Below are 27,477 nucleotides of genomic sequence, written 5' to 3'. Positions count from 1 at the left end.
GCTGTGCTGATTATATATTTGCAAATGTTGATCGAATACGTTGAACCTGTGCCTGGAAGTATGAATTATTGAGTACAATAAAGTGATAGATTGAATATATATCGTTCCCTAATATTTTGCAATATTCTTCATTATTTTCCGTTAAGCAATCAATTTAGATTCGATAGTTCTTACGTTGGTGCAGTTAAAAATGAGGAAAAGACTGTCACAGGCAATTGTAGCCGCCAAAAATATGTTATGTTTATTCATTATTAGGCAAAAAGTAGTTGCATGAGAATTATACATTTATTTTTGCAATTTAAAATAGTAATTAAGTTTATAATGGATTTTTTGTTAGAGAAAAAGAGATTTAATATGAAGTAACTCCTCAATTCGATAATATAAAGGAGACACTGATGAGCATTTGAAAGCTAGATGTAACTGTATTTATAAACTTCACATCGTGACAGCTGTTTTTACTCTTGCAATATTTGTGAAATGGTTCGCAACGTGTTTCCATCGCGGAGCGGGCGGGAGCAGTGACAGTGGAGAGAGTTAAGCCAACGAGTTGCAGGTGGCGCCGAAAAGCGCGCGCGGTCGCAGTCCGTTGCCTCACGTAGTTCCGGCGAGTGCCGACCCCGACCCCAGAGCCCTTTGGAATTTCAGCGGCAAGGGGCGCAGGTAACGCCGCCGTCGCATGGCCAGTTGGCGGAGGAGCTTCGTCGTGCGAGGCGGTTATTAGACGGAGTGGGGGGAGCAGGAGAGAAGGGAGAGTGAGAGGGAACAAAAAGGCGAGTGAAGGTGGTTGGGGGAGTGGGGCTTCCTCCGTTTCTCCTTGAACCGCGTGGAGGGAGGCTGTGTTGTGTGTGGTTGCTTGGAGGGGAGACTACTGCCGAAGGAATGCGGGGCGACTGACATGATAGGAGCGAGAGCGCTGGGTGTTTGTGTGCGCACATTTACTGCTACCCTTCTTCCCTCCCAAGTGTCCACTCTTCCCCCAGTTTGTTTATTGAATGTCGAGCGGGCGAGAGAAGATTTGGAAAAAAAAGTAATTTCAAAGAATTAATAGTTTCCTTTCCTCGAAGTGGTTTTGCCCGCTCAGTCTTCGGAGGCGAGGTACGAATATTCTCGAGGAGTCCTCGAGAATGCTTTGACCCGGTCTGGTTGTTGTGGGGAACGGCTGGGTGGACCCGAGACCGCCGTTGCCAGGTGGTTGGTTGTGTTATCGCCGCCATTCCTACCTTCCCCCCCCCCTCTTACGCTGTTGCTGCCGTGAGGTTGGAAGCCATGACGGCGGTCGGTCGGTCGCCCTTGCGCGAGGGAAGAGGGTGGCCGTAGTAATAGCGTGGAGTGGAAACCGGCCGCGGTGTTCTGCGCCAGCGTTCCTCGCTTATCCTGCTCGTTCTCGGCTATCATTCCGGAGGATTCGTGAGGAGGTTTTCTTCGTTGCCGTGACCGGGTGATGTTCGAAGAATCCGGAGGGGACATTATTATGGTAAACAGCAGATCTCTCGTCTTGAGTATCAGGAAATATTTTTTCGCTTCGGTGAGTTCGGTGCATGTTTGAAAACGGGATGGTGTGAGAGTTGCATCGGCGAACGAGCCGGCGTGCGACACAACGGACCTCGGTTGTCATTTGTCGCAGATTAGGTGGATGTTCTTTCAAAAAAGTTTTATTTTTTTCGAGAGTGACACCTTTTTCTTGCCGGAAATCAGCATACGATTGGAATATGTGGAGACTAAGGAAGTGGAGGACTAGAACTAAGGAGTTGGATGATCCATCTGGACTGTAAACGATGGGAAATGATGAGAATATATTATGAGAATATCCTTGGATATATATATATATCGCCACGCTTCCTCGAAACCGTTGCTTCAAAATTCTTGTTCATTCGAGTGCGTGATCGTGTATAATGTTTAGCGCGGTGGTGGTCTGCGGTTATTTTATTTTCATAGACGACTGTCTGTGGCTTGTCACCCGGGATTAAGTGTGGATTGTGGCTCGAGGTGGAGCAGTCGAAGGTTGTGGTGTTGCATTCTTCAATAACCTTGCTTGTGTTCGTCTGGTGGATGTATGAATATCCCAGGGTAATCAATTAATCATGGTGTCAGAATTGTGAAAATAGATCGCAGAAAGTTAACAATATTTATCGCTATTCCCCAGTTATTTTAATACGACAGCCCTACAACTTACCAGGAAGGGATAAATACGGGTCACAACATACCAAGATCTTTGAATTTATTTCACCGTGTGCTATAACCAGTGTTCGCGTGTTATTCAAGTCGTCGTCGCTCCATTGTTACCCTTGGTTAATCCACGATGAAGGTGACGGTGTGTTTCGGCGGTGTTCGTGTTGTAGTGCCCTGCGGCGATGGAGACATCCCGGTTAAGGACCTTATTAGGCAGGCCATCGTACGGTACAAGAAGGCCACAGGAAAGGTAAGAAGATGGAAAGCAATTATTCACAAACTTTTGGCTTTCTTTTTCATACATATGCTACGTGCTCTATATATCGATAGTGTGTATTTAAGTCTCAACATTAAGTGAAGAAATGATCATAGATCATTGGTTCCTTTCGCTTTTTAGTTCTGTCCCCCTCTTCCCTGAGAAAAGAAGCGTGGGCCACCGAAAATTTGATGCATAGTGATTTTCTTCTTTTTTTCTGTGTTTTTGACTATGTTCACTAGTGCTTCCTTTGTTATACACATCCGTGAGACTTTCACTTAAGTGTTATATATATATATATATATATATATATATATATATATATATATATATTCTATAAAAGGTAGAATGCTACCAGAAAGGTAGCATTATATATATTTATATATTATGCTACCTTTCGCATATATGGTTTCCAATTTTGACCCGCGTAAGTTATGTAAGGCATACAGAATTTTCTCAATTAACGATCATCTCCTATTTTTTACAAATAATGAATTCAGTTAAATAGATATGAGGTGTTAATTTAGCTTATGAAGGATTACCGAATATGAGAACATATTTGGGATTTTTATAAAATTATTTAAACACTATGTTGAGATGGTATCCTCATTTTCGGTGAAACTACGTATTATCGTGTGCAGAAAATATCCAATCGAGTACGTCATGTCATGTAGTTTTCCCTTCGCTTGTGTACGTTCCCTCTCTGCTCCTGTTTATTATTTTGATAAGGTGCGGTTGGGTCTTTACCTCTTGAAGGTTTTTTTTCAAGTTTGGTTTACAAAAACAAATATTGCAATTAAAAAGGCATTAATTATGAAATCCATTTTAATTGAACGTTTGTGCATCGATACGGTGCATACAAATCGTATGAAACATCAAGAATGGATTGCAAAATGTTTGGCTCGCGAAAATCTAAAATCGTTATTCAGCATCTCTCTCACTAACCAACCAAGTACCTTTAATGGACTTTTATTTATCAGTGTTAAACTTTTTATCCAGTGCGTCCGGATCGTGGGTTCGAATCTTGGTGAGTCTTGATTCCATGTCTCGTAATGTGGTGTAGTGAATTGCATTCAAGTTGCGAAATGATATTTCCTCTCGGAGTATTAAAAATCCTCTTTTCACAGCATTTTAACCGGCAGACATCGTGCAGCCGGTAAAAATTACGTCATCCCACGAAGGACTTGCGAGAAATTACGATTGGCTTGAGCGATCCGATACGAAGAAATGGAGAGAGCAGTCGTCGATTCATAAAATTCCCTTTGATCGTATCTTCGACGGTATTTCGAGAGGGGAGGGTGGCGCGAATACCAACAGAAAACCTGAGCATTAGTAGATTAGTAGAAGCGAGAGGCAAATTGTATAGGAATAGAATAATTAAGCCTGATCTTATTTTTTTTTCTTTCTAAGACATGACTCAATAATGCGTCCTTCAAAACCCTCTTTCAGACTTATTATGCGTTATGCATTTCGCAGTGACTTCACCGCTCAGATGTCGAAAAGTGTCGCCATTCTATCCGCTGCTCCCTCTGCGTTCATTATTGCGTCCGTTCGGGTCGGTTGGCACGCAAACTCTTGGCGATGTCGATGCGTGTGTCATATTTCCATTTGTCTTTCCGAAGAATTATAACTATCAGACAAATTGATCTGACCGTGTGTTTTTGCATTGTTCTGGCTCAAATTCTCGAAACGAATCGTATTATTCCGAAATTTAATATCGATATAGTTGTATGTGGGCGATATTTTCCTCAATGTTAGTATCAGATTTCGGATGCATTTAGTGTTGAAAGAGTACTCATAGTGTCAGCTTAGAGTGACTAAAATCATATCTTTGATTCGCAATTATTATGGGCTCGGGCATCGCTGTAGAAAATGTTTGGGAGAAAGAAGTAAGACCTTACCAAAGCTTTTAGGTGTGGTTAATTGTTATTCACGGCTTCTGCCTGAAATGTGCTCTCCTTTTTCAAATTTCCGCCAATTTCGTTCGAGAATTCCATGCCCTTCATTTACGAGAGATGCGTTAGGTGGTCTTCATTTTAACTATCTGCCAGTTTACCTTCGTTATTGTGTGTTTCGTCAGTATAAATCGACTTATGAAAATATTAATATCTTTCAAATTGGTTTATCCATGAGTAAATCGAAAGATTTAATGACCAAGGCACAGACTTAAAACTTTTGGTTCGTAGTTTAATGGACCGTAGCACTTATGTTCATGTTGTAAGTGTTACTTGATGTGTATTTATTTAAAATTGTGTATATTTTAACTAATACGATTAGTTTTTGTTTCCAAAATTGAAATGACTTGGCTACTCGGTATTTACAGTAATTCTTAGTGCTGCGCTAGGAATTATTTGCGGAATTAAACGCGTCACACGTCCTTATTCTATTTGAAATAATAAAAATGTATTGATAATGTTTTGCACAGTGCTGTCTGTCTATCTTACTGCGTCCCATGTCTCGATCGAAGAAATGGCGTTAAGGGAAGTGACTATTGGGAATATATTCCGTACTTTCTTTATCCGGCAGCTTTCATTCGCGAGAAGCTGCGTAATTTATTAGGCATGGGTATTAGACTCGTTGCTTTTTTTATTGGACCAGTGTGTGGCTATACCTGCTCGTGAGGTGGGATTTTATGAGTGTGCAAGTCTCTGGCGTTGTTTATGGTATCGACTTCTCGGCGGAATGGACGAAAGTTAGCGTGTGAGGTATGCATTAAGTCCCGCGCTGACCCAGTGGTGGCGCGGGAAACGTGCCTCCTCTTCGACATGCAGTAACTTTCAAATCATTCCCGAGCCAATGCATGAGGATGTGTGCCCCCGTCTCTTTTCTGCGTGCCTAAATTATAGTCGGTAAATCGTGAAATTCTCGAAAATCAAATCGGAAAATTTCAGTATTGTAAACATTTCATGGTGGAAGTGTTTTTAGTATGTAAAACTTATGTACCATTCTGCCACAACTTACGTCATTAACCCATCCGATGTTTTCGAGTTATTTTAATGCTCTTTTATTGGATTTTTCTCTCTATCTGTTCTCTAAACTTTCCCCGACTCAACCGCATATCTTATTCCTGCCATGACTGCCTTGTTTGGTTTTTCTTTTGGCTGTTAATGAGACCCTCAACGCGTCATTAGCTGATCGGAAAATGCATAGACTCTGCGCAGTCTCATTTTAAATAATGTTGCGGAACGAAACCTTACGACATTCTTTCCCCGGCAAGTCTGTGTAGCGCCACGGTTGCTCCATGCCTTAAGAATGTGCTCTTTGCATTGCTGCCCGAAACCTTATGCGTGGTATTCCAGAAATTTCGGGATCATTACCGTTGGGAGGATCCAGCCGTTTTGGAATTTTTATGTAAATTTGAGGTAGGTGTTTTTTTTATGCACACATTTTGTTGGCCATTCGAGACAACACCGTTAGTAAGTAGTTACAGCCGAGAATTCCTCTAGCCGTGAATTCTGACGCCTGGGCCTCCTGTCAGCTGGGTTGCTACGCAAGTTTCTTTATTCTGTCGCTGAATGATTCATGTCCAGTTTTTCCAGTCGGATATCTTTGCTTAGCTTGCACCAGTGCAACAAATGGTCCTCTTCCCTGCATTTACTTAATCGCTGCCTTTTTGCCCTGAAGTTTTGAACTCCAGCATCGCGCGGAAATGACGCTTCGGTCAGATTGAACCCTGGTTCACGGAGACCAATCTATTTACGAAGCAGAAAGCATTCATAGAGAATCTGGAAATCAATGCGAAATAAAACCTTGTAATACACGTAGTTATTCAGTATAGTAAAATAGTAAATATGCCTACTATTGTTTTAAAAATTCTATAAATTGAGCTCTATTGCAAGCTGAAATCCTAATTCACTTTTATTACTGCGTGCCATTGAATATTTGAAAGGAATGGTTGCAATGAGATTTTGACAGAATGACTTCTGTTTTATTTGTAGAGACATTCCGTCACATACTTAATTTTGACCTCAGGCGACATTACGTGGCAATAGGCCGTATACAAGATAGTCCTGAAGGTAATAGTAGCGTATGCTCTTTACTCCCCTATCCCACTAACCCGGTGCATCTCTCTCCTAGTTTGGTCGATTCAAAATGCACCCTGCAACCTTTTTGATTCTTTAATTCTTCGTTCTGTGGATTTGATTGCTGTTGCCGTTGTTTTTTAGCGCAGTCTCTCAGTTGTTTCTGGTGTATGCTGAACTGAATTCCGACCAACACTTATTTTTATTTTTAAACTTGAGTTTAATGTCGTTATTTTGAGTTTGTAATTACATTTTTAATGTGTAAGTCTTCACATGCAGTTCGTGTGTACTAGTTTGAATGCATAACATATGTATTTCATTGTTCATATTGCTTTAGTTTGCGTTTCATAGTTGTTCCTATCCAAAAGGGGCAATGGGAGCCATGAAGTCACGGATGAATCTCGAAATAAGGACATTTCATTTGTATATATTTGTATGTATTTGTTATTTCAGATTACGAATTTCGTTCTCCTCTGTTGTTGTTACAGTTCTTGGTCCTATCAGTTTTGTACACGTGCGAATTGTTTGTGCAATGTAAGAAAGATTCCTATGTCCATGCCGGAGATTATTACTCGAAAATCGTTCTTCTGGTTTGTTTTCACGATAAAATAAGACCCTCATTAATTCTTTTGATGTCCTATACCTTTCTTTCCTAGTCTTATTCTCTCATTCTTTCTGGATTTCTGGAGGGATTCCCACCCTTTAGCTTTCATTTTCATCCCACCTCAACGACGCTCCCATCGGTGTCGTGTTTGTTAGGGCGTTTATTTGAAGAGGATGTATTACATTATTCGTATATATTTTTGGTTTACACTCCGCTGGAAGAATTTCAATTGTAGAGTTGTCATGAATATGTGTCATGTGGTGCGGAGGGACGAGGTTTTGGTAGGGGTTATTGCTGTTACTAACTTCCTCCAACATGGCTTGATGATAAGAGAGATTGTTTTACGTTCGCTGTGACCTCGGCGCGCAATGCTGCGACTGGCACGTTCCGCGGGGTGGTCTCGCGAAGAGGAGCTGGTTGGTGTAAGGTGAACCTTTGGGGGAGGGCCCTGCAATCTGCTTGCAATCAAAGAAGTTGACCCTCCTCTGCCCCAACCCTGGGCGTCGGATGTTCGGGGAACATCATAGCCTAAAGACCTAAGCCATTTGTTCTCGCCAACAACTCGATTATAATCGTAAAGGGTAAATGTGATTGTCCATTCGGCCTTGCGGTTCGTCGTGGACCGCTAAAGATCTCTCTCCGAGGACGACGGGACCTGCGCGCTCCAATGCGTGTGGGAATATCAAGGCGCTGAGGACGCTGCAAAAAAAGTCCTTTGTAGTGTTTGAATGTCAGGGGAAAGATTTTTACGTTTCTGAAATGTTACATACGTATATTTAATGACGTATTAAGAAGGTGAAATAACCTTTAAATATATTGCGAGCACGTTGTTGCTATGGACTCGAGCACTGATTTTTGTCATCTACCTATTTTCTTACGCCTAAATCCACGAGTATGATGTTCTTTTTTTGTTGCCACAAAGTGGTTTACGTAAGCTAATAAGGACGACCATTGACAATAGCTATATATATTTTATAATTCTTCTCCCCAATCTCTGGTATCACTCATGCAGTTGGGATAACTGCATACAGTTAACGTAGCGAATACTCGTATCTTCGCTTGTTGTCAATATATTCCTTCTCACGTGATTACAATACATGATAATAAATTCCAAATAAATCCATAAGTTATGTTTCGAATAATTGAGTACAAAAGACAATTCATTGACATCATTTCTCTGTGTAACTTTCATTGCTTTCTAACTGTATCGCAACATGTGTTGCATAGGATATGCCCGGTATTCATGGCATTCGGCGTGCAGACTGGCTATGTTACGATTAGTAGTAGCCAGCCACCGTAAAAGATTAACGTCTGCTTTGTAGTGGCAGATTATAATTGTTTAGTTCCGATATGATTCCGGACCACTAGAATATGTCGTGTTGAACTCCGTGGAATAATATTCGCAAATATTCGGGGTTACAGTTGCCAATGTTTTCCCGACCAATTTTGTCTAGAAGACAGGAAGAAAGAAAATGTATTGTTGCCCCTTGTGGTTCTGTTCGTAGAACGAGGCTTACTGGAAGGTGGGGATGACGTGAGCATCAGGCGTTAAGAAGGAGAGGAGATTGGGGGGGGGGGAGTAGTGCTGTTGAACCGATGAGCTATCCATCGGCCATCCTCAGGCTAATAGGATGAGGTCGTCGGGCGAGCAAGAGGGGAGCGGGGAGTTAAGCGCGCCGAGTCATTCGGGACGTCGTCACCTCGGGGATGGCCGTAGCAGGTCGCCCCTGCAGCCGGACGTAATTAATCCATTTAAGCCGATTACCGTAAGGGTCCCAACCGATAACCCGTGGAATATTAAGGTGTTTGGAGGAGGTGAGAACGTTTGTCTAAGATTTTTTAAATGTCGTGGGGGATAGGAGGGTTGCTATCGAGTCAAATAAACCCGTAATCTCTGTTCCATAAGGTGAAGAATATATTTTTTAGATCTGCAACGAGGTAAGCATTGTTTATCCTTGACATAAGTAGGCTTGTGAAAACTTTCTAGGTTTCCCTCACTGAATAGCAATGGTCATACAGACTACAGTTTTTGCGAAGACTTGCAATTACAATTATCCATCGCTGTCGTATTTGAAAGGTTTGACGATTGATTGTTTGCTGGTCGTCCTTCTCATTTTAAAAGTCAGTGATTCTTAGCATATGATGCGCTAACTTTTGTGTAGCCGTTGTCATTTCAAGTAGGGATGGCCGTGCAAAATCTTGTCACCGAATGCCCAGACGCTTGCGAAAAAAGAGATTCCCTCGCTTCCAAGCGTTGGTGATTCTCTTTCGGCGGTTTGTTCATCATAGATGGGAGGTTTTTTTAATGTATAATCCCTACCAGTGCAGTTCAATGGTTGTTATTTTCTTGGGAACTTTAGTTGGCCTGCAAATAATTTTAACGCGGTTACCTGATTCTTTTCTTGCTTTAAGGTTTTTTTATTGCGGAAATGAAGAAATACTCCCCGATGGGAATGATAGCACTGAAATCCAAAGATTCCTTTTATTTCACTCGAATGCTCTAAAAAGTCTTGTCTCGCATTCATCGTGAGAATTTCAGTTGCGGTGAGTTGATATTTCCCCAGATTGGCTGAGATTAAACGAAAGTCGTATATTCTTCGTCCCTCAAGTATTTTGCATTTTCGTTGATAAGTGCTTTTTGGGCATTTCCAGTTTTTTTCATAGTTATTAGCAATCTGACGTAAGGGGTTTCCGTGTAGAATTGCGCGGAACCGCTTTGGATGAGAGTGAACGAACTCCTGACCTCTCCCCGCTCTTCGCTGAAGGTGACTGGGATGGAAATGTTTCCTTCATGCTCCAGTGCTGATATGCCCAGGGAAGAGATGACTTTGAAAGTTTTCTCTTGAACTTATTGCATTTTTCTTAAACCTTTTACGACTTTCTCGGCAAAGCGCTCGATGTACTCGTGTTTCCATTGATCCATTTTTGAGTCTCAATCCTCCTCCTATGGCGATTATTTTCGCGCGCTATTTTTTCATTTTCCGTTCCCCGATTTAGTCTTTCGCCTGGCAAAAAATTTCAGGAGCACTTGCTCAGTATGAGTGTGGCCTAACACTCGAACTACGTCAAGGAGGCTTTTTGTAGCTTCCCCTGAGCGTGCTCCCCTCCAGATGGCGCATTCCCATGTCATTTTTTTTTCTAAGTGCAGATTACAAGCTGAAAATTTTTAACCGAATATGTCTCATGAGTCACTGGCGTGCATCTCTTCGGAGGGGAGGGCAAAGGAGGGAGGGGAGGGTGATGCTTACATTTCGAAGTGCTCGTTAGCTGAAGCAAGTAAAGTTAGAAAGTTGGCCGCGTTGGCGCGGTGAACAAGTGACACTGCAGGAAACCGGCTTTTTGAGAAATCCAGCCTGCAGTTATTCACGCACGGATGGTTTTTTAGCAGCCGACGAGGAGACAAAAAATATTATCTCATTAGTGACTTCCTCGGGTCCCCGTTGCCATACAAAGTCCTTGAGGAAATTTTTTGTGTTCTCTACTCCTCCGAGGAAGCTCTAGAACTTCATCCTCTCTGGAGCTTAAGCGAATTCGAAAGAAGATTTGCGGATAGTGATTTGAAGTAGATGTGGACGATGGAGGAGGTGTCTATCCCGATTTCGTCTCCGATCACTCCCTGGATGAGGGCGAATGGGCATTTGTGAGGAGGATGGCGAGTGAAATGGGGTGTCTGGGGAAAGGTCGAATGCCTGAGAATCTCGGGAGTGGTTAAAAATGTCGCTAATGATGATGAGATGTGGAATGGAATGGTTTGGAGTGTAAGAGATGGCCGCGGGCGCTCTCCCGGAAATCAACATTTCCTTTCAATCCAGTATTTCCGGGAAATCCCCGTTCCATCGTCTGGACTTTTCAGTCTGAAGTTCATCAGTTGGACTTTTGTTTCGACTTTCACAGCATCTTCTCTTGACTCGGGTGTCCTGATAACGAATTTGGACAAATAACAATAATAGCCTTTCCGATAATTCGGAGGTAATTTGCGTTATTTGGGATTGTTAAGTGCATACGTCGGGCTGAGAATAATGGTTGCAGGAAGTTTCAAGAGAAGGCCTGTGATTTAGTAACCAATGAACTGCATTTCTCCGCCGCATTTCAGGTGATTCGTATTCCGGGAATTTTTTTAAATGGACCTTGGTTTGAAACAGAGAATTTATAAAAAGGGAAAATATCTCAGTAAATAAATTAGAAACGTAATTCATGTGAAATAAAAAACTCGGCTTGGAAAGCAATAAGGAATGCATTCACGTTGTATTCACTAAATACTGCACGTATTGCGGGTGTCATTGAATGAGAATCACTGGTATTGCTCTCGATCCCAACGACACAGCTGCGCTTAAGCTAGCTAAGGAAGGAACACCAAGATGGTTGTGGTTTTAGCCCATACTTATTTTAAATTCAATATTCTCTCTCTTCAGTTCGACGAATAATTTTCATGCATCTATTTCTGAAATTTGTAATATAAAGCATTTGAATATGTTAATTCGCTATTATTACTATTGTGGTCTGCGGTCGCCTCCAGAGTTCTTAGCGATTGCCTATCGCCAGTGCCCTTCATCACTTATAATCCGGTTTCGAACAACCAGTTTGGATTGACACGGTACCATGATCAAATCTGAACTCGAACCAGTAACCTTTGAGTTTACGGAAGACTCTTACTCACATGAATTCACTGTCCGGTTTAGTGTGAGAAATTTTCCCCGGATAAACGAGGCATCATAAACCTTGTCTTCAGATTCCAGGGCTCGGGTGGTAGTCGATAAATTTTCCTACATAAAATTCTAATTTGCGGTGAATTCAAGAATGTCGTTTTTCATTAGAGAGATTGCCGTGGAAAATTTAAAATACTTCTGGATATGCTTTTGGTGGAGAGAGGGGGGTGAAGGTTGATGCCGATATGAATGTGAGTACTTCAAGCCTATAAACTGAGTAATGAGTGTGTTGATCGGACCTTTGAGATCACTCGTTCCTGGTTTTGGATGGATTATCTTTAACTACGTAACACCCAGCGTAAAGGCGGATTACATTTTTGTTGGTGCTTCCTCGATGAGGACGTCAGCTGGACTTTGCCCCAGGTATCTCCCCACCCACTCGCTCGCTCTCTCTCCCTCCCTCCGACTCACACCTGGTCCTAATTGATCAACGATTCCTCATTGTTGAGATGACCTCAACTGTCTAGCGCGCTCCGCAAAAGCCGTTGCCATGACCACGGAATTCAGCCTGGGAAAAAATTGATGACATCTGATCTAGCACGATTTGAATGATCGACTAATAGTTGTAACATAAATAATTCGGACCACTACGCTAGATCGTGTCAATGTTTTCGCGTCGACTTTATGAAGCTCTGTTTTCTAATATGTGGGTCGTCCTGAAAGTTCACCCTCACCGAAGGAGAGGGATTTGCATGAAGGGAGGCAGAGTTGGGTCTCTATTTGATACCGCCCGTAATATTTCGCTTCGCCTGGCGTGGAAACTATTACGGAGGGAAGGGGAAGATGTGAAAGGCCTGTTTCGGATATTGGTGGTGGAGTAGGTGACCTTATCCCGGCTTCCCACATTTTAACCTTTTCTTCTCCCCTTATCACCCTTGAATCACCCTCGAATTTATTGCGGGCGTGAAAATAGTTGTTTGGAGCGAATTCCGCGTGTATTCAACGAGAGGGACAATGCTCACTTTGGGGAATCGACGTTTTGTAAAAAGTGTTTGTTAAATGTCTAATCCATTCAAACTCAAGGAAACTTCTTTTTTTTATTTTCAACGTTTCTAAGTTTCCTCTCTAAGTAGTAGCTGTAGTATTTAGGGGAGGCGATTGACAGCTGAGGTCATTTGCGCCATTAGGGATGGATAGGGAAGGAAGAAGCGTGGAGAGAAACCCGGCGTCTGCATTAGACTACTCTTTGCGAAAGGCCCCTAGGGGTCCGCAGTTTAACGTCCCATCCGACGGACGGCGTACTCACTCAAAGTGCCCTCCACAAAGCATTTCAAGTAGGGATCGGGATACCACAGAAAAATAATATTCGACCCCGCCGGGACTCGAGTCCGGGCCCTCGGGGTGGGAAGCCAGTGCGATGGCCACCGCACCGTCTCGATCCCCGTTTCCTCTCTGAGAAACATTCTTGGAATCTACACATCTTTGTCACTCATGCGGCTCGAAACAATACTACTGTTCGCCTTTCATCATCTAAGGAATCTGGACGGACCTGAATTAGGGATCCTATTAGTATGACAGTCTGCTAAAATCCAAGTAATTCTTACGTGCCTATGCTCTCTCTCCGCGGTATTCCTAAACCGTACCATTGGACTTCGCTCTCATCTCTCCCTTCCCCATCAGCTGCGTTCCAGCGCGAGACCATATTAGGTTGTTTTTTTATACGTCACGGTTCCAGTGATTTCTTCTATTTTATGTGTCGTGCAACGTATCCAAAAATTATTCCTCCATACACGTACCATTCAAAGTGTCCACTTTTTCCTCTCGTTGACTGCTTTTGAACACGTGGACGGTTTACCACTGGCTTTGTCGGGTGTACATTCGTCTCTGTCGATGCCATACCATCGCTCTCCTGAACAACGATTGCTGCCCCCCCCCCCTCACCCACAACTCTGAATTGCTCTTCGTCCATCGCTCCAATATCTCCCCGCTCTCTCACCGAGACCTGCCCCAATGGGTTGAGTCCCACTGAGTAGTTATAGCGACTCATTATCCACCTGCTACTTTCCATATTTTTGGTGTAAATTTGAGGTGATTTATTATTGATTCTTCAACACGTGATGTGTTGAGGAATTGGCGTGATACAAGCGCTTAGGCGATCCAACTGTAAATGGATTATTTGCGGGTAAATGAGTGTTCCTTCTAAATCAGATTCCACTCTTAATTCTTAAATATTTTCAGGTAGACTATTTTCAATAAGTGTTTAAATAATTTCAGTAGAACAAATTATAATGATAAAATTCATTTTTGAGAAACTTTCAGTGAGATTAGCGATAGTAGTTTTCGTAGGCTAGACCACAACTTTCCCAAGTCTGTCTGCTTCGCCGCTTTTATGTGTTTATACAAGTAGTTGATTCCATCTAACTGACCATGTACGCATATAACCTCCGGTCTTCTCGGCCTCATTAGAAGTCAAAGCAGGTTTCTACTTTCGTTTCAACGTGGTGGAGAGTAATGGGACTGTTAGTTCTTGGGACTGTTAGTTCTTCCGATGACCAGGGCATGATCCTTGACCCCCTGCCTGTTTCAGAATTTCCCACTGGAATGAGTATTTACTTGGATTTTTTATTCGTGATGTGAAGATGAAAGACGCGTATATGGTAATTGTACTCGACTCATGTTACCTTTGCTCGCTGTTTTTGAAATGGTGAAAGGCATGGCGGTTGTAGACAAGTTGCGCCCCGTGTTAACACTCTTTCTCCCTTTCAAGTTGGACCAAATGAACCGATCTGTTTGTATTTGAACCTTTTTTCTTTTTCTGGAAGGATATTAAATTGATCAATTCCCCTGCCCACTAGGTGGCGTTTATAATGCACGTATAGCGGATGACTCCGATAAAAGTTACTGTCACGCCATCTCCCGCAATTTCTTGGAGTTGAAATGCAATGCATTTTCTCAGTGCTTAGTCAAAGGGATGGAAAAATATTCATATCAGTGATGAGCAGTGTCTCTTGTATGGTAAGACGTTAGCAAAAGCGAACTGCGAAGATTCGTTGGCAAAACTTTGCATGATGGAGAGCAATTTTCAAGGCCATCGTACCGTTTTTCCCGCTCGAACATTTTGCCTCGTACGCCAGTCATCTATACTTATGGTTTGGTTTTTTTCCTTTGAAACCAAAGACAAATACGCAGCGGAACGCAAAATACTGCCGTGTGTTGAGTTTGAGCCATGATTTGATTGAGAATAGACCTTTTGGAATTTTGCGGATTTTTGTCGAGGAGAAAACCCATTTCGTTCTTCAAACCATGAAATAAGCTTTGGATTTGTCTTACGCTGGGAGAAGAGCACTGTGAGAACGCGGGGTGTTGGAGGTTTATTCCGACTCCTACATGGTCCCTGTTTTATCCATTCAAGTCAGAGAAAGACTGCGCTGGAGTCTGAGAGGAGGGTCGGAAAATCTTGTAAAGCTAGCGAAGAAATGCTAATGGAATTAGTCTTGAGGGTGGAAGGACTAGAAAGCTTGCTTGAGAACGAAGCATCAATTTTCCGTCGAAATCTTATTCGCATCGAGTTTTTGTGGATGTTTGGAGCAAGACGTTCCGCTGATTGAAAATAAAAATGAAATGCAAAGGTTTCCATCCTTTCTCTGACACTATTCGTCTCAGTAATAGGCTCGCGGGTGAATGGTTTGAAGTTTTCGGATGTCTAGTCTGTTTTGATTGCGACTCTATCCGCCTTTTTTTTACAAAAAAGAATTTTCGTTTAATCCAGTCATGATTCAGTTACTTCACGCGGTCTGTCGTTTTGTTCTCATTATTTTCGTAATCTGATTTGCGTTACCTCCTCCTCCATTTGGTTCTTTGAAATACGTCTGCATCGTCTTCTATATAGTTGAATGGACGTGAAGGTTAAATCTTTATCGTCGGTTGACGTCATTCGGAATATCGGCTTGTTGCAACTGTGCTCCAAGCCCTCTTCACAGCCAGCATCTTGATACAATTTCATATCCACAAATTGTATAGTCTTATTTAGATATTCCATTCCTGACCTTCATACGTAGTTCTTCCCATTTTATCTCTTTCCAGTGATTGGCTTCGGATGACATTATGGTCAGAATATATCCAGTAAGTTTGTCTCTTCTACTTCGATCACTATCTTCTATCCGCATCCATTGCAGAATTCATTCATGAAATAGTCGCCCTGTGTATTTAAAAATAGGGTTATTAAGCATTTTTGTAAGTCCGCAGGTATGCGTGAGTTTTCGTAAAATGCCACGGTTTAATAGGTCTAATTTAATAAATAAAACAGTTTCTGGCGTCACTTTGTGGAAAATCTTCATATTAAAATTGAAATTAAACCACTTGGCAGAAATTAAACCACAGAACACCTGATGATGTTGTACCATAGCGAAACCTAGGTATAAAATAAAAAATGTCCTATGTGGAAAAGCCAAATGGTTTACTTTCAATATTTCGTCTAATTTGATCTGACTTCATTCCAGCGTATTTTGGTAACTCGGTAGAAGGCATCAATCCTTACTTCTTGTTTTCCCGTGACTCCCTCGCCGAAGTGATCCTTGTAGGGGATCTCGTTCTCTTCTGGTATAATTTCGATCAGTTATTGTCCACTGCAAATATCCCCAAGCATTCCCTATATTCAATCTTTTGTTCGTTATAGATATTAACATCGCCCTCCACACTCCAAATCACATCCACTTTGTTAGAATTTCTTGAAATTCACTTCACACAGGCATCTTGTCCACATCATGTTTTTCTCGTGATAGTTTGTCCTACTCTTCTTCAAATTACTCTTCATTCATTTCGCCTCGATATTCTTTATCTAGCGTATGAATTACTTGTGATATTTTTATGACTATGCCGTACTTTTCGGTTCGTGTTAACTTTTTATTGTTTACTTTCCTCTCTGGACCCAGGATTTCCCCCGTGGGGAGTATTGCTTACTTTTAACTGCTTTCCGTCTTCCGATTTTTTCATAGTAGTAGTAGTATTTAGGGGAGGCGATTGACAGCTGAGGTCATTTGCGCCATTAGGGATGAATAGGAAAGTATGAAGGGTGGAGAGAAACCCGGCGTCATTAGGCATTAGCCTACTCTTTACGAAAGGCGCCAAGGGGTCAAATAGTTTAACCTTCCATGCGATGGACGTCGTACTCACTCAAAAAGTGCTCTCCACAAAACACCTCAACTGGGAATCATGATGCCACTGAAAAATATTCAACACCGCCGGGATTCGAACCCGGGCCCTCTCGGTGAGAAGTCTGTACGATATCCACCGCACCATCCCAATCCCCTTACCGAGTTTTTCATTTGCTACTTTCAGTAGTTGGCTTTTTTCATCTTGTGATCTTCTATTTATCCATTAATAACTCGATATTTTCGGCTTCTTCTTGTGTTCTAAAGCGAAACAGTATCTACGTATTCTATCATTGGTGAAAAATGCGGGAAAGATAAATTTAGAATCATTAATCAATAGTAAATAGTTTTTCCAGCATTTATAGTGTATGATTTTTTTTTCTCTTTGTATATGATTTCAATTGCAATCATACCTACATGTAGACTTGTACGAACATTTCATAATACACTCCCCCTCCTCCATGCCATTCCCCTCATCCACCTCCGAGTCTGGAACAGACCGTAGTCCCTAACTACGATTGACAGATTTATGAACACACCCCAATCTATATCTTCTGCGAATGTATTTTGCGTGCTAGAGATTGATTCTTGTGTTCTGCCTGTCATTCCATTAATTTTTTTCACTTCTTTGCATCAACAAACTTATCGATTCGCAATTCTTTCTGCAGTATCTGCGTTCCATCTAAAGACATCAATACGTAATTAGATTAATTGAAAGACGCGGCGATGTGGTAAAAGTGCCGGGGAATAGTGGAAGAGAAAGTTTTGCGGTGTATCAGATTGGGATGTAAGGTAGGAGGGGGGATCATACTTTTCCACAAAAAGCATTGCGAGATTAATGGGCCGTCCCTTAGAATGCTGTATGTCGCCTGACAGCGGTCTCTTGGACATGGACGCGGGGTGGACGAGGTGTGTCGACGGAGGCGGACATCGCGTTTTAACGACGATCCCATTCTCCCTCTCTTTGTCCCTTTCACGGTTCTGCGTTTTTGGTGCACACGGAGTGGGAGTCGCTGGCTCCTTTCATTTTTCGCGGCACCGTGCCGAGGGCTGGAGAGTTCACTGCCCCCTGACCCGTCCTCCCCCCCCTCCCTCCCTCCCTCCCGCCCACTCCAGAACTGCATTCACTTTCGGTCGCCCTCGGGAGACGGGAAGATGATAATTGCAATTATAACCGCCTTTTCGCGAGAATGCTTCGTGTCGTCTCCTCTATTGATTGTCGACCCCATTATCCTTGCTCTCATTGAAGTACGTGGCTTATCTCCTAGTGGAAATCTGCTTTTATTCGGGAATGTATTTAATATCCTTTTATCTGGCGATATCATTCGTTCGCGATAAGGCAATTATTACTTTATTTCTGGTAATATTTTCCCCAGTGCTATTATTGGTAGTTTAGTAGTACTGCTCTGGGCTACTGACCGGAAGATCCGGGCTCGGTTCCCCGGTAAGCCTGTGGGCGCCCTCAGCTTCACGCAATCTTTGTGATTTTTCAGGTGCCAGATATTCCTGGGAAATTATAGGGGGCACGAGGACAGGGACTGCCTTCCCCCCCCCCCCCTCATTGCGCTGATGTTTGGATTTCGCATGCATTATAGGGCTTAGTGCTGTGTGAACTAAGTCCTCGCCTATCAAACGACCGTTTGGGTTGTTTACTGTGGTTTGTGGCCTATTCTTAAAAATACTTCGCGATGCCGTGAATATTTCATGCAGCGGTTTTGCGGGTTACATTAATAACAAAGGTCTTCGATTACAACTGTTGGAAAGCTTAGCCATGATTTTGTCATGGTCGCAAATTGTGACAGAGAGGAACGCAGGGTATCTAACCCAAGTAAATGCAGGGAACAATTTTTGTTCATATTCTGTAATGCATGATCGTTATTCTTTCATGACTTGTTAATATTGGCCGCCCATTTTAGGAAAACTGAACAGAAAATAACTTAGTGGAAGTTCCACCTAACCCCTTGCTTGAAGTTTGGATCTATTTTCTACCTTATCAATCTGAAAGTTAGTTTTGATGGGCTAGGCTAGAGCCCTTCCCGAACTCGGCATGTGATATTCACTCATATATGTATTCAGGGTGGTGGTGGGGAAGTTCCCTGCTTTGTGCCTCCGCTCTCATTTCTCATCAAGTTCGGAAATTCGCTCGGCTCGGAAATTCAGTTGATGATCAACAAATGGAGAATTTTGATGAAGTTCAAAAGCCTTCGGGATTAGAACTCAGGACCATCTGGTTAGCACTCGAACCCTCTGCCTATTGTCCTACCTTGCTACCAAGTTTTTAATTGTGTTGGACTAATTATTCACTTAAAATTGTTTGAGTTCCGCGACTTAAATTCACCTGTTCGGTTAATTCAGGCAAGAGGATTAGTTATTATAATATCTTTTGTCCTGAGAACTTTTAAATATTATGCCACAAATTTCTCTGCTATTCATGACGAACATTATAAATGGAATAATAACAATTTGCAAAATGCAACGAAGTGTTTTTGTAAACGTCGTTTTGGCAAGGCAACTTACCATGTGATATTGCACCGTTATTGCGATGACTCTGCATGTTTGCTTTTCGTATGAGTTGGGAGATAGTTGGAGAAAAGGGGTGACTGGGAGCTGAACCTTCCCGGCAATTGATGGGTGGGCGGCGTGTGTGGGTTGTTCAGGCTGCTTATACGTATTCTTAGTCACTCAGAGAAATGCTCTGATGCTGTCTTACTTTCTCAGTGAGGTAATTTAATCTCGGAGGCACTCTCAATATGTTAAGCATTTAATTTATTCAGTAAACTCTAGTTCCAACTCGTTTTCTAGGCAAAAACACCATCGATCAAGAGGTGTAAGCAGCTTAGAAACCATTGGTGTGTGGTGAAAAGTATAGTTTGTGAAGAAGCATTAAGTATTTTAACTTCTGCGCCCCTGGAAATTGTAATTGCGCTGGGTTTCTCACAAATTCTTAAATAGCATTTGTTGCTGTGACCCACAGTTTTATCGTTGCCTGATTGTTTAATTTTTACGCCGATAAAAAGAGTTTAATATTAATTTGATTAATATTTTAACTCCGAGGGTTAAGGATAACATATGTTTTAGCGCGTTCGGAGGGTGCATTTTAATTTCTGCCTGTGGCTGTTTCGCTCGTGCCTTTATTTATTTAATCAATATATTTAATAGGTATATATGGTTGTATTCGGATGTAAAAGGCATATGCGAACCAAACAAACAGTGGTGGATTTGAATAGCGATTAGGTTGTGAGTTAATCAAGCCAGTTGAGGTGAGATGACATTAGTGGAGCCGTGAAACGACGAATTCAATCCAATTTCATGGTACTCAATATTCTTTTGAGATAAGTTTGTTTTATGATGCCATAAATGTTTGGTAGGTATAAAACTGCGAGTTTAATTTCAGAGTAATCCTGAAAAGGGCAAACAGGCTCATATTTAACAAAAATTACTCTCAGAAATGATGTAAACTGATTAAAATCCAGTATGATATAGGTATATCAGAGGGAATCGAATGAAAAGTCCTACAAGGTTAATTATATGAAAACGCAAATTTTCATAAACTTTTAAATTATGTTTACTCCTATTATTTTGTTGTTTTAACCCGTATTTATATGTGGCAGAGCAGATTTTAAAAGTATTCAATGTTTTCGTTTAAGCCGTACTAAAGGAGAAATTGGTCTTTTCTTAAAATTGAAAACTTTGGACGAAATAAAATCTTTTAAATAGCCTACGGTATTAAACATCGAAAGGGGCAAAGTAATAGAAGCCCGTGTAAAGATATTGAGATACAGGTACATTACCATGCTAGTAGTACATGCAAGTAATATACAACAGGGTACTAGTTCACGATAAAAGAACAAAGGCGACATTTGCAAAATTTGAAACTTCCATTAGAACTTGACCTAGGTGAAGTGTACTAGTACAACTATTATTCGCCGTCTATTGAGGGAGCAATAATATGAACAACAATATCTTCATTGTTTCTTTACAATAAAAGCGAGGCCTGGTTTTATAACCAAAAAAATTACTTATGATTTCTCCATCAGCATTTGATTCGTTTTTGGAAAAGGTTGGTTAAAGTAAGTGCTGTATTCTGTGAAGGAGGTAAAAATGAGAGCTGGCAAACATTTTTTTTCTTTTCGTTATGTGGTGACGCAATGGTTTTGGATTTGTCCCTGTTTTTATAATTTTGAAGCTTAAATGGAGTTCTTTGCGTTTATTTCGGTATGCCGAAATAAAATGATCGCATATTTGCCGAGAGTTGAATTGAACGTATATGTCTCTTTAATACGAATCGATGCATTTGGAAATGCGAGAAAAATCAGAGGTGCGTTATTTTTTTCTTTGCACTTGAACAGTCGACAAAATGTTTTGAATGGGAAAATTTAATAATGGAATTGTAACCTCCAGGACTCGGGGCTCTATTTTTAATCATTAAGAAAACTTTTATGAATGGTGTAATAAAAATAGGTAATTAGGCATTCCAAGGAAGCAACAATTCGTCGAAGAGAGGTCAAATGACCTTGCGTTTGGGTGAGGTAATTGGCCATGACGAGGTCGTAGGTGACAAACATTCGTATTACCGGATTTTAAAGACTACGGTTTAATGTCTAATACCGTAACCACTCAGATTTTTTAATTTGTGCGTAATCGGAGGGAGAATATTAATTAGATTAATGTTAGCTTGAATCACAATCATTCCTTCCTTATTACTACATGAATATCTTTCATTGTGAATTTCGATGAACACATAAAAATGATTTACACGGTAGAGCCATTGGAAATACAGGTATTTCATGAAAGGTATGACGGATAACTACGTAATTTAAACGATTGGTTTTTACGATGAGAATATGCAATATGCGGACAAATGTCATCCATAGTTATTATATTTAATTTTATAAAACATTTAGCAATTTTAACTTGAAGATCAATAGAATTTAGTCAATGCATTGGAAAGTGAGACTTTAGTAGGATTAAATTTGTACTGATTTTTTTGATAATTGTTTCCATTTATGAGTAAAAATGTTCGATACCTAAATGTCGCGCCTCCGAAATTGAATACGATCGGTTATCGTGTGGTCGTGCATCGTGCTCTCGTGAATCTGTTCCCTAGCCGTAAAATACCGCGAGGTTTCTGCTAATCCCTGCAGCACACTGTTGAAGATCTTGGCCTTACACGATATTTCCTGGTGAGGGTAAAAAATAACAGTAAACTTTGCACTTCCACGCACTTTTAATGTCCTACGACAATGCTTCGGATCATCATCAGGTGATCTGACGATGATGGGCAGCGTCGAAACCATTGTCGTGGGACATTACTTGAGGTGCTTTGTGGAGGGCACTTTGAGTGAGTACGCCGTCCGTCGGATGGGACGTTAAGCCGCGGACCCCTTGGCGCCTTTCGTAAAGAGTAGGCTAATGCCGACGTCGGGTTTCTCTCCATCCTTCATCCTTTCCTGTCCTTCACCTATGGCGCAAATGACCTTAGCTGTCGGTCGCCTCCCCTCAAAACTACTACTACATAAAAAGTGTGTGCAAGTGCAAAGTTTCTGTTATTTTTTACCCTCATCATGAAATAATTCCACAAAGTTAAGCCTGAAACTGTTAACCATATTTCCTCTTAAATGTTATTATTATTATCAACATTATCAGCGAAAACTATCTAATGTCTAATAGTGATCGTCACCTGCATAGATAGCTGTTTTGAAAAAGAAAAAAATCCATTTTGGCTCGGAAAGAGAGATGTTCGGTAGCAGTCATCTCATAATTGCATTTCATCATCGAGAAGATGCAGTCTATGGCGACTTCCCACCCTGCTCTCCTTTTTAAGTTTCATCTTCTTCTACTATTGGCTACGCACATTCGCATTCATCGCTATTTCGTAGGCGTTCACTCTCCCTGTCTTCCATTTCATACATTTGTTCGCGTTCATTCTTCTTTCTTGGCATCGCCCTCAGCTTATCTCGCGTCTCTAAGAGTTCGCCCAGCCGGCAGTCGCCCGGCGATGCGATTTTGCCCCCCTCTCCTGCCCGTCTAACGCGACGATCCGTCGTGCTGAGAGAGAGTGGGGCCCGCCTACGTCTCATCTGCGGCGAGTTTTTCAATTCCGCGCGCTTTTCGTCCTTGATTAATCCGCTGGCCTCTCCCCCCTTTCCCTCGGAGGCCGGGAGTGTGGGACGAGCGAGGGCCCGAATCGGGATCGCTCTCCGGGGGCGTCGCGACACCCACGGCCGCTCCGCCGCAAGTGAAAGTGGAATGCTCGGAGGCCCGCTCGGGCGAACCAACATGTGCTCGCTCCCTCCTTCCCGCCCCTTTCCCCATGCGTCTTGTCCCCGCTAGCTTTCCCCTCCCCCCTCCTCACATCTCCTCCGTTCTTACTTACTTGCCAAAGATCTCGATTACGATTTAGTATCTTTCGAATGACTTCGTTGAACCCCATGCACTCCACAAAAAAAAGAGTCGACTTCATATATATATATATATATATATATATATATATATATATATATATATATATATATATATATATATATATATTTATATTTTTATATATATATATATATTTATATATAACTGGGAGTATATTGATTCAATAAGAAGTAATAAAATACCACACGTTATAAAGTTTATATTTTGGGGTCTGTTTTAACATTGGTTCGCCGTAGCTCTAGGGTGAGGTGTATCGGTCTGGAAAACGTTCGATTGTATTGAATTATCCATTAAATATTCCATAAATGCATTTAAAACACAGTTGGATTCAGTGAAAAAATTAAAATACACTAAAAATCAGTCTGTATACGAAACTTGCCTTAAAAAAATGAACCTCGCCATCAATGTAGAAGTTTGTTTCAGACTCGCTATTCACACGTTTCAATTCTCTTCTGTGTTTTGTTATAAAGTGTCAATTGTTTTTAATGTCGTTTATGTATGTATGTATGTTTTCGTCCCTCTCTAGTTACTTATTAAACTACTCACCCTATAGCTTTGCAAGAGGCTTGTTGATCATGTGCAGATTTTGATGTGTCGATATTCCTTTGATCATTTACATGAAATGTTTAAGACTTGGGTAACGAAATATGACATTTGATTTTGGATACTGACATTTAGGTCGTTAATGCCTGCTAATTGTCCAAAGAGTTCACCTGGCGGCATATCGTGACGCCTTCAGTTTTCATCTGAACCCCGTTCTTACTGAGCAAACTCTTGCCATTTATGAACGGCTTGCAATCGGAAGGAGGCATTATTCCCACACTTCGGTTGACTCGTCGAGGTGGGGTCGATGGTCGAGGTTCCTTTAAACTCTGACCTATGCGCTTTAGTATTTTGTAGCATATCATTCCGCTGTTTTTTCCCTGTATTTGACGGGCTTTACCTTGTTAGTGCACCCTTGAATTTTGATTTGATTCCCTGCCGTAAATTCTCATGGAGTGAAGTTCATACCTGGACTCAGGTTTCGTTGTCTGAGTGAAATCTTCGTGATGCCCGTGCTGTACATCTTCCCAACCTCCTACGGGCGATGTTGTCCTTTTGCTGTGAGTGTACCGAAGGGCCGAGAGGGAACCGGAAAACCATCGAAAGATCCTCCTCGCCATTGGGAATCAAACCGTGCGTCGGGAGACTCAGGGGCATAGGACCTAGCCGACGCTCGCCAATCCGCTTCCCCCCTCAATGATTCAAATCCTCCTCCGTGGCTCTCTTCTTCCTTGCCAGGGCCCCGAAAGTGACCAGGTGAGGTGGAAATTCTTTCCTTTCAGGGGAGGAGGGGGAGAGGTTTGGGGAGGGGGGGGTGCCCGAGGTCAACGCGTGATTCTTTTTTCATCTCACCTCCCTCCCCTGGGTTTGGACCTTAGTGGAGTGGAAGCGAGGGAGAAGGCGAATGAGAGGCGATGCCGAAGATCGGGGAAGGCGGCAGCTCGAGAGCCGGGTGGAACCACGTTTCAGATCACTCCCCTTCTTCAGGTGCAAACGGGGCATGCAAATGAATATTCCGCGAGAGTATAAGAATAGTAAGGCCTGCGCGACTGCCAATAATCCTTTGTGAAAATTAATATAATCTTATGTAAAAATAAGCTGTAATTATATTACTTGCTCTATGTACAATATATTAAAAAGCATATCGCATGATAATTATTATATCAAACTTAATTTTCACCAATATAAATATATAACTATGAATTACACGTAAGGAAATGATACTCTTGTAGTTGAAGCCATTTTTTTACTTTGGAAAGATTGCATAATCTCTCTGTTAATTAGCAAGGATTTTTACGCAAAGAATTAATTTTTTTAAACCCGTAAATTGGCGTGGTAAAGTATTTATGCTGAATCGAAATATTAATGGTATTCCAAAGAATAAATTCAATTGTAAACCGTAGGAAGTGGAAGCAATTGGATATCAGTTATGCCTTTGAATTTTTTGATCGCCTAGTACTGTCGTATGGTGAACGTGTTTATCTTAAATGTGAAACAAACCAATAGTGGAACTCTGAACGTGGCTAGCGAGCACTTAGGCGTTCGTGATCAAGGGGTTGAACAAACCCGAGGGCTTTCCATTTGGACTTTTTGCTATTTTTTCCTCGGTGAGAATCATTCACCAACGCAACACTTTTGCGTTGCGTGTTGTGTTGACCATTGATGAGACGTGCTTGGTCTATGTTTTGGTACATGACTTGAAACCCCATGGCACAATCCATGCATTCTCTTAAAGGAAAGTGTCCACCGAATGGCAGCCGAATAAGTGAATGAAAATAGCGATTTATTATGAATTTCATTGTCCTCTCTCGTGCGCAAGACTTTTAGTCTGCGTTTCGATTCCCCGTGATGCAAACCTCCTGCGCTAGTCTTAGTCATAAGCTTAGGCGTTCGGCTCTTACGCCCATAATAGGAGGGTCGGTTTCCTCATCGTTCCAAGCTCTTCTATCTTCCACGTGAGCCCGCATCGCGTGGAGGTAGGAGCACAACTGCATTGGGTCGTTGCAGCTGCCTTCCCCTCCTACGCACACCTCTCCTCTCCGCTCACAATACCTCACGGTCCCCCCCCCCGTCCCATCTCCCGACATACCTATCCTTCCTTCCCTCGGCTCCTTTCCCATCGGATTTCAGTCCCTTCCCTCTTCTAGTTTGACAAACTATTTACTCCTTTTCTCCTCCTGGCATAAGGAATTCTTCTTTTACCCGTTCCATCTCTCTCTCTCTCTCTCCCCTTGCTTCTTAGTTTCTTTATTTCAACCCATTAAAGGCTCTTTGCCCGATTGCTATGGGCGCAATCGGTGGAAGTGGAATTCAAAAGCAATCCTATCATTCCATTCATGCCTGGCATATATTCCCGAGCGAGATTTCGTTTGAAAAGGGCCGATAGGTCGATAAATATCACCTCTCGCGGCCGGAGAAATTGAAATACGTGGCTGTGTGTGCTTTAATATCTATATATGACAACATTGCTTGCCATTTAATTCTTAAGGTAACGTTTCAGAAGGGTAGGTAGGTAATTGTGATCTTCACAGCTGGTTGCATAGCACATCTTGCTGTTTCTTAGTTTTTTTAGCAAAAAATCGTAACTGCTATGAAATTTCAATACAAAAGGACTTGCGAGTGCGTAATAAGATAAGCTAGAATTGTAGATTCCCCCCGCCACACGCCCTTGCGGCGGCTTGCGGGATATTATGTAGAAGTAGAATGTGCTTCCTCTTTACTGAAAATGTTAATATTTTGTCCTGTGGGGCTCATTAGCTGTTTAAAATTATATTTTATCGACGAAAATATTGTCCACACCAAGTAGATAGGTAATCGTCCGGATTTAAAAATTCGTCTAATTCTTTTCTTTCGTGATCACTACTCCGAAATTAAAATAATACTAAAGACATATGGGCAATGTACAACTATAAATTAGACGATACGGACAAATGGACGGCTTACTTTCCTTTTTGTTTCCGCTTTTCCATGCAGGCTCGGATATACGATATGTGGCCGAGGAAGTGTTCGGAGATCCTAGTAATGGTCCTGTTGAAATCGACCCATTTGTGTAATAGTTCTTGACACTCACCGTCCAGAGGAACCTACAATTTTCCTTGTCTCCGTTGAATAAGTGTATCTAACCTGCTGCTAGTTAAAACTTCCGGTTATACCCGTTCCATGGCGAAGAAATGTGTACTTACGTCTAAGTGCGCCCTGCATTCACCCTGTGAGTTGCCTGCCACTGAACCGCACTCCTTATTAGTTGGGTAGTCGTTAGGGAAATGTTCACGATATAACCTACGGTGAGTTGCAACGCTTTTCATAACTAGCTACAGGTAGAATTTAGACGGAAGGCTTAAAGATGCCGAGACTGGTTTAGGCTGGTAATCATAGCTTCATTATTTATGCACAATTCAGTAAATGCGAAAGTTGATCGTGTCTGAAACCGAAGCAAGATGCATACGTTAAGAAGAGTATTCAAATATGTTGTTTTGACAGCATAAGCATTAGTACAGTTTCAGGCGTAACTTGGTGGAAGTCGCTCATGATGGAAAAAAGACACTTGGATTTTCCACATATTTTTTTTAATGCGAAAAAGCAAAGTAGTGTCTTTCATAGTAAAAGAATCAGTGGATGAATGGTACGTAACTACTAGAGGAATGATCTACGCCTGCACTCAATG

General features: G+C 41.8%; 1 protein-coding gene across 1 annotated transcript in view; it reads left to right on the top strand.

The window, feature by feature from the left end:
• Positions 1-702: 702 nt before the first annotated feature.
• The window catches only part of baz (par-3 family cell polarity regulator), a 482,958-nt gene continuing 456,183 nt past the window's right edge, over positions 703-27,477 (top strand). The window contains exon 1 of the mRNA XM_071590062.1: positions 703-2,419. Coding sequence (XP_071446163.1) covers positions 2,300-2,419 — 120 coding nt within the window. The 5' untranslated portion in view covers positions 703-2,299. The remainder of the gene's footprint in view (positions 2,420-27,477) is intronic.

Source organism: Hetaerina americana, unplaced genomic scaffold, assembly GCF_022747635.1.
Source record: "Hetaerina americana unplaced genomic scaffold, ioHetAmer1.1.p SCAF_4, whole genome shotgun sequence".
In the NCBI taxonomy this organism is placed as follows: Eukaryota; Metazoa; Arthropoda; class Insecta; order Odonata; family Calopterygidae; genus Hetaerina; species Hetaerina americana.
The sequence above is the reverse complement of the archived record's forward strand: the minus strand, read 5'-3'. Positions and strand labels throughout refer to the sequence as shown.